This window comes from Pipistrellus hanaki, assembly GCF_964339955.1.
Source record: "Pipistrellus hanaki genome assembly, chromosome: 2".
NCBI classification, from domain to species: domain Eukaryota; kingdom Metazoa; phylum Chordata; class Mammalia; order Chiroptera; family Vespertilionidae; genus Pipistrellus; species Pipistrellus hanaki.
Window position 1 is genome coordinate 169,228,265 of NC_140504.1, and position 13,950 is coordinate 169,242,214.

A 13,950-nucleotide genomic window follows, 5' to 3' on the forward strand; every position below is an offset into this window, starting at 1 on the left:
GGGGCTGCTCAGACCCCGGCGACCCCACCCCGACTCACAGGTGGCACAGCCGGCCTCGTCCGCCCCGCTCTCGCAGTCCCTCTCGCCGTCGCAGCGCCAGGAGGCGGGCACGCACTTGTGGCTGGTGGGTCCGCAGCTCAGCTTCTCTGCGGGACACACCTGCTTGGCTGTGGGGACACACACGTGTGCCTGGGTTGGCCAAGGAGGACACGGGGCCCCGTGCCAACCAGTCCCACTGCTTGGCCCCCGCCATCTGGCCCGAGGCCCTGGGAATCCAGCACAGCCTGCCTGCTTCGTGTGTCTGGTTTCTTCATCTGAGACGCCCCTGTCTGTCCCGAAGGCTTTCTGAATCCTGTATCTGACTCCACCACGGCCCTCCCCAATTCCGTTCCGTGCCCCCCTCGTCCCTGGCGCTCCAGCCCCCTGGATCCGGCCAACTCCTGCCTCCTCCGATGGGGGCCCCGCCTCCCCTCCGTCCAAACCTCCCCTTGAAGCTCCAGCAACACGGAGGGAGCTGCCATGCCCTGATGTCTCTGCCGCTTCCCAGCCGTGTCCTCAGGCAAGACGCGCCCCATTCGGGTCTCAGTCTGCCTTCCAGATCAGTGATTCATTGGCCCAAACCTGCAGGTCTGCAGGGTTCACCAAGGCCTCCACCTCCCGCTCCTGTCCCCTCTTACAATTCCCCCTCCGCCTCGCTCTCCCGGCCGCGGAGGGAGCCGCAGCTGGGAGCCGCCGCCTGTGGCAGGGCCCGGCGGGACCACACAGCTATAATTACTGCAGCTGCAATCAGATCTGCCTCAGCGAGGGGCCAGAAGCCCCGGGCTTGATTCTCAATTTGGAAGCAAGAATGAGAACCCTGGTCAGGGCCGGGGATGGGGATGGCGTTCAGCCTGAGCATCTCGGGATGACCCGTGGGGCAGACCCAGCCAAGGCCGACGCCGCTGAGACCGCGGCCGCTGGATCCTGAGCACAGCGGTCTCTGGGACGAAGATCGCCTTCGTCTTCACAAAGCCTCCGCAGGGGGAGGGTCATCCTGTGGCAAAACCTCCGCAGGGGGAGGGTCAACCTGTGGCACAGACATCAAGGGCATGGGCTCTGGCGCCCGGCTGCCTGGGTTCAAACCCCAGCTCGGTTGCTCACTGGCTCGCTACTTTAGCCAGTCACCCTTACCTTACGCCATTAACGTGCGGGTAACACTGCTCCTCACCTCATAGGATGGTTGTGAGGGCTAAGCTCATGTCTGGGAAGAACTCAGGCCTGGATCGCCCAGCCCAGTCAGTGTGCATAGGTAACCGAGGAGGACGGGTTTATTCTCTCGGCCAGTATCCGCCGAGCACTGCTCTGCACCAGACGTGGCGGTAACCACGCAGCTGGTGGAGCACGGAGCCAGCACTCAGAGTCAGCTGCGTCTTCTGGTGCCTGCAGCCGGACAGTCCACTGCCCTGGAAAGCAGTGGTCACTGTTGCCTGACCCTCACTCTTCTCTCTGATCTCAGACTAGTTCGTGCTCTTCCTTCCTTCCACAGCTGGGCCGAGAGGCCACAAGGGGTGGAGGAAAGGGCACAGACAAGATGGGGTGTCCGAGTCCTGGCCTCCAAGCACTGCTGTGCCGGGAGAGGGGAGGTCCTTGGCCCCCCGTGTGGGCCCCAAAGTTATCCCTAGGACTGCCTTTCATGGAATGCAAGGCAACCCACCGGGAACACGCGATCCATGTTACAGACATTTCCCTTAACAGGTAACTGTCGTGTGGGGCGGCCTGGGGGCTGCGGTGAGGGTGGTGAGGGGCCTGGGAGTTGGCAGAGGGCGCTCTATCGTTAACACACTGTGGGCCCCCAGTAAGCACACCCCCTTCGGGCCCATCAGAGCACGGAGCTGGGGCGCGCAGCACTTCCCGGAGTCCTGACTCAGGGTGAGGGGTGGCGGCTGTTGGAAATGCCCAGCCCAAAGGACTGAATCCACACTCCGAGGGCAGAGTCAGGAATCTGTACTTTAGCAAATCCCCCTCCCCAGTGATTCCCATGCACCCCCCCCCCCAGGTTACCATTCTGCAAGTTCAAAAGATACAGGCTATTTCATCTCCTATAATTCACTCCCAGAAAAATGACAGCGATGTTCAATTTGTTTGCAAGCCCGGAGAGAGCCCTGGGATGGAGGGACAAGGCGACCTGAGCCAGGCCTCAGGAAGCCACCTCCTGGGGGAGCGGGAAGGAAGCCATAGTCTCAGCACTGAGCTCCTGCGGTGTGTCGGCCTGCTCCACGCTGAGCAACTGACGCTCCCCATCTCCCTCTCCCCCTCCCCTGCCAGGGGAAGCAGGCCCTGCAGGCTGCCAGCTAAACTCCAGGGGCACCATCCATAAAGATGGTCATGCCAGCATCGCCCCCGGAGTGGAGCGGGTAGTGGTCCCTCAGCCTCTGTGCAGAGGAGGAAACGGAGGCTCAGAGGGACCACGTCATGGCAAAAATGCACGGCGGCGAGGAGTCCTTCCCATCATCCCACCGGCCCCTGCGGGCGGAGAGGTGGCTCAGAGCCCGCTCCAGGCGCCGCCCCAGTCCCAGGTGGTGGACGGTGGGTCCCTGGACCACCCGCGCCCCCCCCTCAGGGGCCTGGTCCTGCAGGCCCCAGCGCGGCAGGCCGCTGCTTGAACTTTCAGTGGATGTTTGTCCAGGCGATTGCGTAACCTTTCGGCAAGGACGATGATTAAACAAGCCGTCCGCTTCCTCTCTTTATAATTAATAAGACATTTGCTGGGTCCCTAAATAGACGGCTCTAATGATAGGCTCTCGAGGACGCGGCAGCGCCTGACGGCAGCCCTCCTGCCCTCGGAGAGCCGGGGCGCCATGCCGGGATGCAGACCCCGGGGGTCTTGGCGGTCCCAGGGAGGAGCAGCCGTCACGGCGGCAGGAGACAGGGGAAGGGGCCTGCCGAGGCTACGGGATGCTGGCTGTTCGGACGGCCGTCTCTCCCGGACCCTCCCTGTCTCTGCTGGGACGTAGCTCTGGCCGAAGCCAGGATCCGCACAGCACCGTGCTCTCGGGGCTCCTGGGCCAGGCCGCTCGCTGCAGGCCCGGGAGGTGCGGTGTCTCCTTGTGAGGGGTCCCGTCATCGCCTCCATCTTACGAGTGAGGAGAGCCACGCCCGGGGCGGGGGAGCCGCTTGCTCACAGTCCTGCAGCGAGGGGCAGAGCTGGACCTCCATCCAGGACTCGCTTCCACACGCACTGCCTGACGTTTGTGCACTTACATCGCCACGAGAGAAAAGCAGGCCCCGTGGGTCCCCACCCCTGCCAGTCTGCCCGCACCCCTGGGTTGGAGGGGGGACCGAAGGAAGGAGGCTCGAGGGGCCCCAGCGCGGGCGGGGTCTGCAAGACAGCAGGTGGCCGTCCGACGCCCACTTTCGGGAGGACGGAGCCAGAGGCCTCGGCAGCAGGAGGCAGGCGACGGAGCCTGGGCTTTGGGGTTCCTTCAGCAAATCGCGTAACCTCTACACTCCGGTTCCTCATGTCTGAAAACGGGGTTACACCGTCTTCTAGGTTTGGTGGGTGGTTTAAACGGGGAGACACGTGGAAGTGCCTGCTCTCAGAACCTGCAAGGAACTCTAAGCTCAAAAAAGAATGGCCTGGCCAAAACCGGTTTGGCTCAGTGGATAGAGCGTCGCAGGTTCGATTCCGGTCAAGGGCATGTACATTGATTGCGGGCACATCCTTGGTATAGGGTGTGCAGGAGGCAGCTGGTCGATGTCTCTCTCTCATCGATGTTTCTAGCTATCTCTCTCCTCTCCCTTCTTCACTGTAAAAAATCAATAATATATATATATTTTTAAAAATGGCCCTTGTTTTAGTTCATAAAAGGCAAATGCAAAGGGCTGGGAGGGCCCTGGCCTCACCTCTGGGCATGCACCCACCATGGCCCACGAGGTCAGCCCCCAGCCCCCAGCCCCCAGCCCAGAACGCAGTGTCTGTCTCCGTCTGTCTCGCTCAGACAGGTGCCTGAGGGAAGCCTTCAGCCTGCTGTTCACGTATCCCCAGGTTCTGAGCGGCAGGAGCGAGGAACCGCCGTCTCAGACAGCGGGAATCCTGCACAGCTGGCGAGGGCCCAACTGCACGCTGGCGCGGCTGCAGGCACTGACGCATTCCCAGAGAATCTGCCCCAGAAATCCAAACCCATGGGTGCCTTCTCTAATTCATAAGCTCACAAATTAATGAAAGGGGAAACGTCTGCTGGATAAAAGAATGGAAGCACTTGGCCATTGGAAGTGCTTCCATTCTTTTATGGAAGCACTTGGACACTCACGGGCTGGCTCAGTGAGCACGGGCTCACTGAGCCAGCCCGTGTGTGTCGGGTCACGTGAGGCTCCAGGGCGGCCGACCCCCACGTGGGGGCTGGAGCTCAGGCCCTGGGAACTGCCGGTGTCCGGCTGCCGCCTGTGCAGAAGGGGTGGTGGCAGCAGCTCCTTCACACGGGGGCACAGCGCTAATTAGCGCAGCCAGCGTTTATTATTACAGATGGGAAGGTGCTCTTGGCTAATCAGTGAGGCCTGCTTCCGGGCGGGAAGGTTCTAAGATTCATGCATAAAACCTCATTTTCAATACGCAGCACCAAGAACTGCAACTCATTCACCTTGAACCAAACTCCCCGCCTCCCACCGCTCCCAGATGCCTGAAGGGGGGTCTGAGCCTTCCCCAATCACGTGAGCTATAATTAGAGCTGAAATGCTCCTTTCATTAGGCAAATGTCCCAGGCTTTCCCACTGTGACTCCTGGCTGTGTTTGACAGACGGAATCCAGAACCAGAGGAAAGAGCTGGGAGAAACCCAGATTGCAGTGGGGCAATGCAGGGATGGGGGCTGCTCCCAGACCCCTTTCCCTTTCGATGTAACCCCCCTCACTTATACTGTTCTAAGATTTTAAACTGGGGTATGTGAGGGAGAGGGCCCCAAGTAAAAATCCTATATAATAAAACCCTAATATGCAAATTGACCAATGGGGGAATGACTGGTTGCTATGACATGCCCTGGCCACCAGGGGGCAGACACTCAATGCAGGAGCTGCTCCCTGGTGGTCAGTGCGCTCCCACAAGCCAGCTCAGGCTAAGGAGCAGCAAGCCCAGCTTCTGGCTAGTGAGTGCAACGTCAATGGTGGGGAGCGGGCCTAAGCTGCAGGCAGACATCCCCCGAGGGGTCCCGAACTGTGAGAGGGCGCAGGCCAGGCTGAGGGGATGCCCCCCCCCCCCAGTGCACAAATGTCATGCACCGGGCCTCTAGTATAATAATAAAGGTATCACTGCCATTACTGCAGTACTGACACTTTGCGTGCAGTTTTCCGTTTGATTCTCACATCCCCTGTAAGGCAGATACCATTGCCCCCATTTTAAAGATGAATAAGCTGAGGCCCAGGGAGACTGGGCAGTTTGCCCGAGGCCTTACAGGTTAGAGGACCTGAACCTAAATATATCAAACACCATACCCACCATGCTTGACTACTGCCTACAATCTTTCTTTGAGGGAGGGGGAGGGGGCTGAATCCAGGGAGCTGGCACAATCCCCAGAAACCTGGTAGGCTGTGAAGGTTGCTATGACAACACCGATTCAATGGGCAGCGGATTGGCTGTGGGGTTCTCGTTCAGTCAGGAAGCCTGCTACCAGGTCCCCCCATGCTGCCTGACCCTCGAGGTCCCTCCTGGCTCACCTCCTCCAGGCAGTCCTCCCTGCCCATGGGCCTTTCCACCTCTGACCATGCAACTCTACACCGGAAGTGGGGCCCGGGGCTGGTGCCCCAGCTGGACACAGGCAAGGGAGAAAGAGTAGCTCAGAATCCTGAGTCCAGGAATCTTGGGATCATGGTCTTTGGAATTCTGGGATGTTAGAAACCAGGGCCCACAGAGGACCTCACAGTAACCACTGGGAGGACGCAGAGAGCTGGGCTCCTCCCTCCCTGGGTGCAGCCTTGGCTGCGCTCCCATGGGTGCTCTCTCCAGCCTCAGGGAGCCTGTGGTCCCCGGAGGCAGACCAGCCAGGACACCTGAGCGTCGGGAATTCCGCAAGGCCCTCCACTGCTCTGGGCCCAGTGACAGTGCCGCAGAGCTGGGGGAGAAGCAGGCCGGGGTGGGAAGGGCTAACTGGGCGAAAGGGACAAAGACAGGGAGACGGGCTGGGCAGGCGAGGGAGGGGCGGGCAGTGCGGGGAGGCAGCCCCAGAGAGCAGGGTGGGGGTGGGCAGGACCCTGGCGGCAGGAGGGAGATGAAAAGGGACGCCACACAGAGGGTCCCCACAATAACGCTGATGCAGCTCCCCACTCCCTTTCTGCCCAGCGTCCAGGCTGGCGTGAGGGCTGGCTGGCCCAGTGGGCTGACGGCAGGGGTGGAAACGCCCCCTGTGGCCACAGCCCCCTCCCCAAACGCACGCCACGCACCGGCTGCACTGGCTGCTGGCGTGCACTGGCTCTGCCCCTTGTCGGCTGGGCAGCCTGTTTGCTTCTCTCTGAACGGGATCCATCCCACCCCCTTTCCCAGGCCGTCCTGAGGATGAGAGTCACAGTGTGTGTGGCTGGGCTTTGTTCCTTTTGAAGCTCAAGACAATGAGCTGCCCACCCCCAGACACCCCCAGGGCAGTGCTGGGGGGCGGGGGGAGTCGGCTACCTGCTGGGTGAGGAAAGGACCCCGCTGGGGCAATGCAGGGGAGGCAGGGGCAAAGGGGAAAGGAGCCAGGGGGCCCTGTCTGAGGCTGGGTTGCTCTTGCTCTCACTCTCTCTCTCCCTTTCTCTTTCTCTCACTCTGAGACTGGTAGCTCTGTTGCTAGGAGACAAGGAAACCCAGTTATCACTAGCTCAGCCCTCGATGGGACTAGATGGGACGCTGGCCTCCATTGTCCCTGCCTCTGCCTCTGGGACAACTGTGATCCCTAACAGGACATGGGGCTGTGCCTGCAGGTCCCCCCCAGCCCCACATCCTCCACATGTTTACCACCACCCCTCCACCCCCCACACCCCGTCTTTTGTCTCGGGCTCACTCACTCGGATGAAGCTCAGCCTCCAGGACCCCTGGGTGCTTCCCGCCCCCTTCCCGTCTCCCTTTTTAATTTAACAAATGTCACAGGATGACCTGCCTGGTGTACGTTTGCTTTGAGGATTAGAGCCTGGAAAGTAAATCGCGGAGAGACAAAGCCCCGAGTGTGGGGCAGGCCCGGGGCTCAGCCCTGCCTCCCACTCACCCTGCCGCCTGGGCTGCCGCCAGCCTGCCGTGGAGGCCGGGCCGGGCAGAGCTGCCGGGGCAGGGGAAAGAACCGAGGCCTCCCAGCCCTGGCAGGGGAGCCTTCGGCAAGCCACTCAACCTCTCTGAGCCTCGCTGTCCTCTGTTTGTTTTTTTAATTTAAAAAAATATGTATTTTATTGATTTTTTACAGAGAGGAAGAGATAGGGATAGAGAGTTAGAAACACCGATGAGAGAGAATCATCGACCAGCTGCCTCTTGCACACTCCCCACCGGGGATGTGCCCGCAACCAAGGTACATGCCCTTGACAGGAATCGAACCTGGGACCTTTCAGTCCGCAGGCCGACGCGCTATCCACTGTGCCAAACCGGTTTCGGCCGGTGTCCGCCTTTGTAACATTCAGAAAGTGACAGCCCCTGCCTCGCGAGGCTGCGGTTGGGGGGATACGAAGAATTAATGTATGCAAAGAGCTTAGCACAGTGCCTGGCACACAGTACGTGCTCCATAAGCACCAGCGGTCATTGGTGTTATTAGAATTATGATTAGAGTCCTCAAAGAAGTAGTGGGGGAGGCAGAGGGCAGGGGGGGCCTGGAGGATGTGCTATGGCAACCTCTGGGCAGAAGGCTCAAAGGAAAGGTGAGCAGACGTCCCGCTTCTGGTGGGATAGTCCCGATTTTTCCATTTGTTGAAAATCGGGACTGTCCCGCCAGAAGCGGGACGTCTGCTCACCTTACTCAAAGGGGCTCTCTTGGCAGTGCCTGGCACCGCAGGAGCAGGGCCCGGTGTGCCAGGGAGCAGTGAAGACAGCCCCAGAGCAGGATGCTGGACACCAGCTACCAGATCCACCTGCTGTCTGCCAGGAGCCCCTGCGGGCACAGCGCCAAGTGAGTCTGGGGCTGTGTTGGACAGATCACCTCATGTGAGCCTCCCAACCCCCAACAAGGAAGCTCTGATGAGGGAACTGAAGCCCAAGATCTCCCCGGCCCCCAGCCCCCACAGCCCGAGGGGCAGGACTCACGGCAGTTGGCGGGGAACTCATCGGAGCCGTCGGAACACTCCTCTTCGCCGTCACACTTCCACCGCTCGGGGATGCAGTGGCCGTTGTCACAGGTGAAGTCGGTGTCCATGCACGTCTTCTTGGCTGTGGGGCGAGGAGGAGAGCGTGAGGGGCCTGCTGGGCACAGGGAGCTTTTTTTAAAAAAATATATTTTTATTGATTTTTTACAGAGAGGGAGAGAGAGGGATAGAGAGTTAGAAACATCTCTATGAGAGAGAAACATCGATCAGCTGCCTCTTGCACACCCCTTACTGGGGATGTGCCCGCAACCAAGGTACATGCCCTTGACCGGAATCGAACCGGTGACCTTTCAGTCTGCAGGCCGACGCTCTATCCACTGAGCCAAACCGGTTTTGGCAGGAAGCTTTTTTAGGACCAGCGACTGTGGGGCGACCAGAATGCGCTGGGCCACATGGCCTCCCACGGCCCCTACGTCACAGGGAGCCCCATGGACGAGGGGGGAGGACACGAGGGAGGGCTTTTACCGAGCACCAGATGGGGACAGGGGACACCTGTCCTGCCCTCCAAACTCAGAGCCAAGCCCAACAAGTGAGACAGGGTCCACCCACCGGGGCATGCCCGTTCCCTCATCACTCCTCTCGCTTCCCCCGAAGTCTGGTTCCACTGGCACAGCCTCCAGGAAGTCCTCCCTGACCACCTAGCGCAGAGGCGTCAGCCCCTCCCGCCAGTTCTCAGTCCCTTTACCCGCTCCCCCCACCAGGCCAGAAAGCTGGCGATAACAAGTCAAAGGCCAATGACTGTCTTATGACAAGGTTAACGAGATACCCTCTGTTCAGAGTGGTGGGAAGAGAATCTACTGGGAAAGACACCCAAATCAGTCTGTCCCCAGGGTGCTTCCAGTCTGGGGGTGGGGGAGGCCTCCACACGGGGGGTTTGAATCCCAGCTCTGCCTCTGATCTGTCTGACATTGGGGTTGTTAACCTTTGAGCCTCTGTTTTCTTATCTTATAACTAGTGGCCGGAGAAAATCATGCACTCAGGGTGTGTGTGTGGGGGGGTCCCTTAGCCCAGCCTGTGCCCTCTTGCAGTCCAGGAGCCCTCGAGGGATGTCCAACTGCCACAGAGGCAGGAAAGGCTCCCGCTATCGGCGCTGTGCTGGGGGCGGGGCAGGGGGGCAGCTCCTGCATTGAGCATCTTCCCCCTGGTGGTCAGTGTGAGTCATAGCGGCCGGTCATTCTGCCGTTCGGTCGATTTGCATATCAGGCTTTTATTATATAGGATGGGAAGAAGGAAGCAAAGGGCTCTGAAGAAGGAAGCAAGTTGTGATGTATGAGGAACTCGCAGCAGAGATCCTGGCACACAGCAGATGCTCCGTAAGTAGCAGCTATTGCTGTTTTCACGGTCTGAAGTCTTAATTAGAAGCAAAGGAAATGGGGTGTCTGTGGCCTCGTGGGGGATGAGGTAGCAGGCTGAGCTCTCCCAGCTGGAGCAGAACTGGGACAGGAACACGGGGTGCCCTTCTCTCTGTCCCTTCGCTGGCCTGATGCTCCCGTGTGGGAGCCGGGTCACATTCAGCACGGGGCCTGGCGGGGCAGCTCTCAGTGGGGGTTCGAGCCCCGGGGGAGCACAGCTGCCCGGCCTCTGCTCACACGTCCTGGCCCGGGCTCCCCCCACCCTCCCAGAAGCTCCTTCCAGTGGCCGACCTTGGACTGTGTCCATCCTCCCTGGCTGCCTCTGGAGCAACAGGACTGCGTTTCCTGAGTCCATCCTATTTCTGCCGCTCTCTTCTTTCTTTTTTTAAAATATACATTTTTATTTATTTCAGAGAGGAAGGGAGAGGGAGAGATAGAAACATCAATGATGAGAGAGAATCATTGATCGGTTGCCTCCTACACGCCCCCTACTGGGGATGGAGCTCACAACCCAGGCACGTGCCCTGACCAGGAATCAAACCGTGACCTCCTGGTTCACAGGTTGATGCTCAACCACTGAGCCATACCGGCTGGGCCTGCCTCTCTTTTCAGTGGAATCCTTGCAGTATATCTGCATCCTAGGATGCTTTCTTCACACTTTCCACAGAAGAACGCCTTCGTGCAGGGCTAGAGGAAACCGGAGGAATCAGAACCCACCTACAGCTGGGGAGCCTGAGGCTCAGAGAGGGGAGGGTCAGCCCAGGGAAACAGCAAGGCCGGGACCAGAGCCAGCTGTCCTGACTGCAGGCCAGGAGCTGAGCAGCCCTCCTGAGCCCGGCTCCTCGGGGCGGGGTAGTCACAGACATCAGTACCACCGTTAGGTGAATCAGGTCCATAGTCAGTTTGGCTCAGCAGATAGAGTGTCACCTGAGAATAAGCACAGGGCTGAGCCCCAGCCCCGGGCAGTTCCCAGCAGGGCCAGCAGGGAATTTTCTCCACCAGAAGCTCAGCATCCAAAAGAGAAACACCCCTTTCCTACATTCCCCGAGTGTGTCAGGACACACATGCCAGTCTCCATGCACGGCCCTTTTCCAGGAAAACCCCACAAGGGCCCATTTGTCCTGAGCGACACATGGGAAAACCAGGGGTGCTAAGCCACACGCCCAAGGTCACATGTGGGCGAAAGCGGGGCCACGATTCGACCTCACAGTTCGAGGCCCTGGTAGCTGCTGTCAATTTTTAAAAATATATATGTTTTATTGATTTTTACAGAGAGGAAGAGAGAGGGATAGAGAGCCAGAAACATCAATGAGAGTCATCGATCAGCTGCCTCCTGTACACCCCCCACTGGGGATGTGCCAGCAACCATGGTACATGCCCTTGACTGGAATCAAACCTGGGACCCTTCAGTCCGCAGGCCGACGCTCTATCCACTGAGCCAAACCCGTTTCGGCTGTCACTCCCATTTTGCACAGGAGGAAGTTGAGGCTCAAAGAGGGGAGGGTGGTGGTGGCAGGCGTGGGGTTTCAATTCCATGTGGCAGCTGCCAAAGCTCAGGCTCCCTCCACTGAGGCCTTCCGCCATCTCGGCATGCCAGGAGGAGAGGGAGGACTCGGAGCGGCAGGCGCACTGTGCCTGGGTTCCAGGAGCCACCGGTCCCGGCACATCAACCCAGCCCGGAGGTGCCTGCATGACGCGTTCTCCTGGGCCGTGCCCAGAAGTGTGAGCAGCATGAACCTGGGCTTAGGTCCACGCGTGCTCTGCTCATGGGCTGTCCTGGGGAAACTGAGGCAGGCAGCATGCCGTGTTAGGTCGGGACTAGACTAACCCACCTTGATGGGCCCTGACGTGTAACAACGCGGAGGGATTGGGGTCAGAGCGGAGACTGAGTCCGGGCACGGCCGCCTCCACCCAGTCCCTCCCCTCTCTGGGCAGGTGGGACCGGCGGCTTCCCAGGCAGCACGGACACAGAAAAGGCAAAAGGGTGCCCCGGAGGACAGAGCCAGCGCCCGGGGCCGGTGGTTCAGGGACTTGAGCCCGAACAGTCAAGAGGCTGCATCGGCACTGCCAGGCCATGAGGGCCGGGCAGCCTTCCGAGGCTGTCGGACGAGCCAGGCCAGCCCCCCTGACCGCCCCTCTTGGCCGAGGCAGCCTTGGCTCCGGCTCCCGGGGTGATTCCCCAGCTGGGCGGGAGGCCGTGGCTCCTGTTTCCAGGGATTCATGTCCCTCCATGCCCGTCGCCCCTTGGACAATGCCCACCTCTGTGAGCCCCTGTGCTCCGCGGCCCAGGAGCCGTATGTAATCATCCAGGGTCTGCGACATCATAATCTGGTGCCATGGCAACAGATGAGCTGCCACAAAGGGCTTGGGATTCCACGGGCCAAGGGGGGGAGGACGGGAAATCCAGGACAAAGGAAGTGGGAATGGCGATTTATTACAAGGAAACTGGCCAAGGAGAGTGTCAGGCAGCCCACGGCCAGACGAGCTCTGCTCTGCCCCCTGTGGGCTGCGTGACCTTTTGCAACTTATAGAACCTCTCTGAGCCTCTGCTTTCTTTCTTTTAAAAAATATGTTATTTCATGCCAAACCGGTTTGGCTCAGTGGATAGAGCGTCGGCCTGCGAACTGAAAGGTCCTGGGTTCGATTCCGGTCAAGGGCACATACCTTGGTTGCGGGCACATCCCCAGTAGGGGGTGTGCAAGAGGCAGCTGGTTGATATATCTCTCTCATCGACATTTCTAACTCTCTATCCCTCTCAATTCCTCTCTGTGTAAAATCAATAAAATATATATTTTTAAAAACAAAAACAAACAACAACAAAAAACATTTTTAAAAAAATGTTATTTCAGAGAGGAAGGGAGAGGGAGAGAGAGAGATATAAGCATCAATGATGAGAGAGAATCACTGATCAGCTGCCTCCTTCACGCCCCCTCACTGATAATTGAGCCTGAAACTCAGGCATGTTCCCTTGACTGGAATTGAACCCAGGACCTTTAGTCTACAGGCTGATGCTGTCCACGGAGCCAAACCGGCGAGGGCTGAGCCTCGCTTTCTTCATCTGCATTCAGGGATAATATCCCTGCTTCCCCACACAGTCTTGCTGGTGAACGGGCTAAGGATGGTGCCAGTGCATAAACGGAAAAGCATGAAGGCGGAGTCTGAGGGGGGTGGCGCCAGAAGCCCCCGCTCTGGGTGTGCCACTGGGCCCCTCAGCCACAGGAGGGCCTGCCTCCTCCTGTGGGGATGGAGGTGTGGTGCCGACGGCATCTGGGGCCCCTCTCTGTGCCCAGAGTCCATGATCTTGTGAAATGATGATGGTCACTCAGCACCTGCCAGCTTCCCCGCCCCCAGAGGCACCCCCCCCCCCACCCCGCCGGGACAATACGCGTCATTTCCCGCTGTCATTCCCGCCCACGCTCATCCCACCGCCCCGGTGCTCCAGGGGCTTCGGGACAAAGATTAGTCCGGGCTGCCAGGCGGAACCGCGTGGGGTGGCTTCCTCTTGGCAGTCCCAGTGCTCTGTCCCGTCAGAGCCTCGGAGGCCTGGATGGGATCGGCTGTTCTGTAAGCCGGAAAACCAGGGGCCCGAGGAGGTGGCTGCTCAGCCTCACGGCACTGTCCAGGGGAGGGCTGCACCTGCACCTGCACCCCAAGTTCCTGACTCCCAGTCCCACCACGTCTAGGGGTCAGGAAAGGCTTCCAGGAGGAAGGGACCGTCCGCCACGCTGTGGGAGGGAGGAGAGCGATGCAGGGCATTCCAGGGTCACAGGGCCTGGGGTCTGGAGCAGAATGGCCAGGCAGGGCTGGGGATCTGGGAGCTCCTCCGGCCAGGGCCAGCTCACGCCCCCCCCCCCCCCCCCGCCCTGCACCAAGCTACTCCCCAGAGCCCGGCGCAGGGGCTGGGGTTCCTGAGCTCACCCAGGGACACCAGCCTCTGCCCAGCACAGCGCGGCCTCCTGGCAGCCAGCCAGACTTACGGCTCTCAGCTGCTGGGCCTTCCCCGCGGAGGAGCAGGACGGCAGGGGCAGGACATGGAGCAGGTGGCCACCCCCCGCCCCCTTCCCCTCCGATGTCTGGATAAGACACTTATTTTCCCTCTTGGGGGTCCAGGGTGCCACCGGCTTACAAAAGCCCTGGGAAAGCCTGCCTGAGTCAGACCTGCCGGTGAGCTGTGGATGCCCCCCTTCCATCCCTACGGGGCACAGGTCTCAGTCCACACACTGGCAGTCAGACTCCAGGGTCGTGGTGGTACCAGAGAAGCAAACAGTTCCCATGGGACTGACTTCTTTCCCCCCAGCACTTCCCAAGCCTGGGAGC

General features: G+C 59.8%; 1 protein-coding gene and 1 long non-coding RNA gene across 15 annotated transcripts in view; one reads left to right on the forward strand and one right to left on the reverse strand.

The window, feature by feature from the left end:
* Positions 1 to 13,950, reverse strand: part of LRP8 (LDL receptor related protein 8) — an 80,835-nt gene that overhangs the window by 33,627 nt on the left and 33,258 nt on the right. For all 14 annotated transcript variants that reach the window (XM_084872879.1, XM_084872872.1, XM_084872882.1 and 11 more), the window contains exons 3-4: positions 8,223 to 8,345; positions 39 to 167 (exon numbers count right to left, since the gene is read on the reverse strand). In XM_084872879.1, coding sequence (XP_084729005.1) covers positions 39 to 167; positions 8,223 to 8,345 — 252 coding nt within the window. The remainder of the gene's footprint in view (positions 1 to 38; positions 168 to 8,222; positions 8,346 to 13,950) is intronic.
* Positions 8,220 to 12,800, forward strand: LOC311616956. The gene is made up of 3 exons (XR_014794021.1): positions 8,220 to 8,314; positions 9,500 to 9,594; positions 12,729 to 12,800. It is a non-coding gene; the product is annotated as an uncharacterized lncRNA (long non-coding RNA).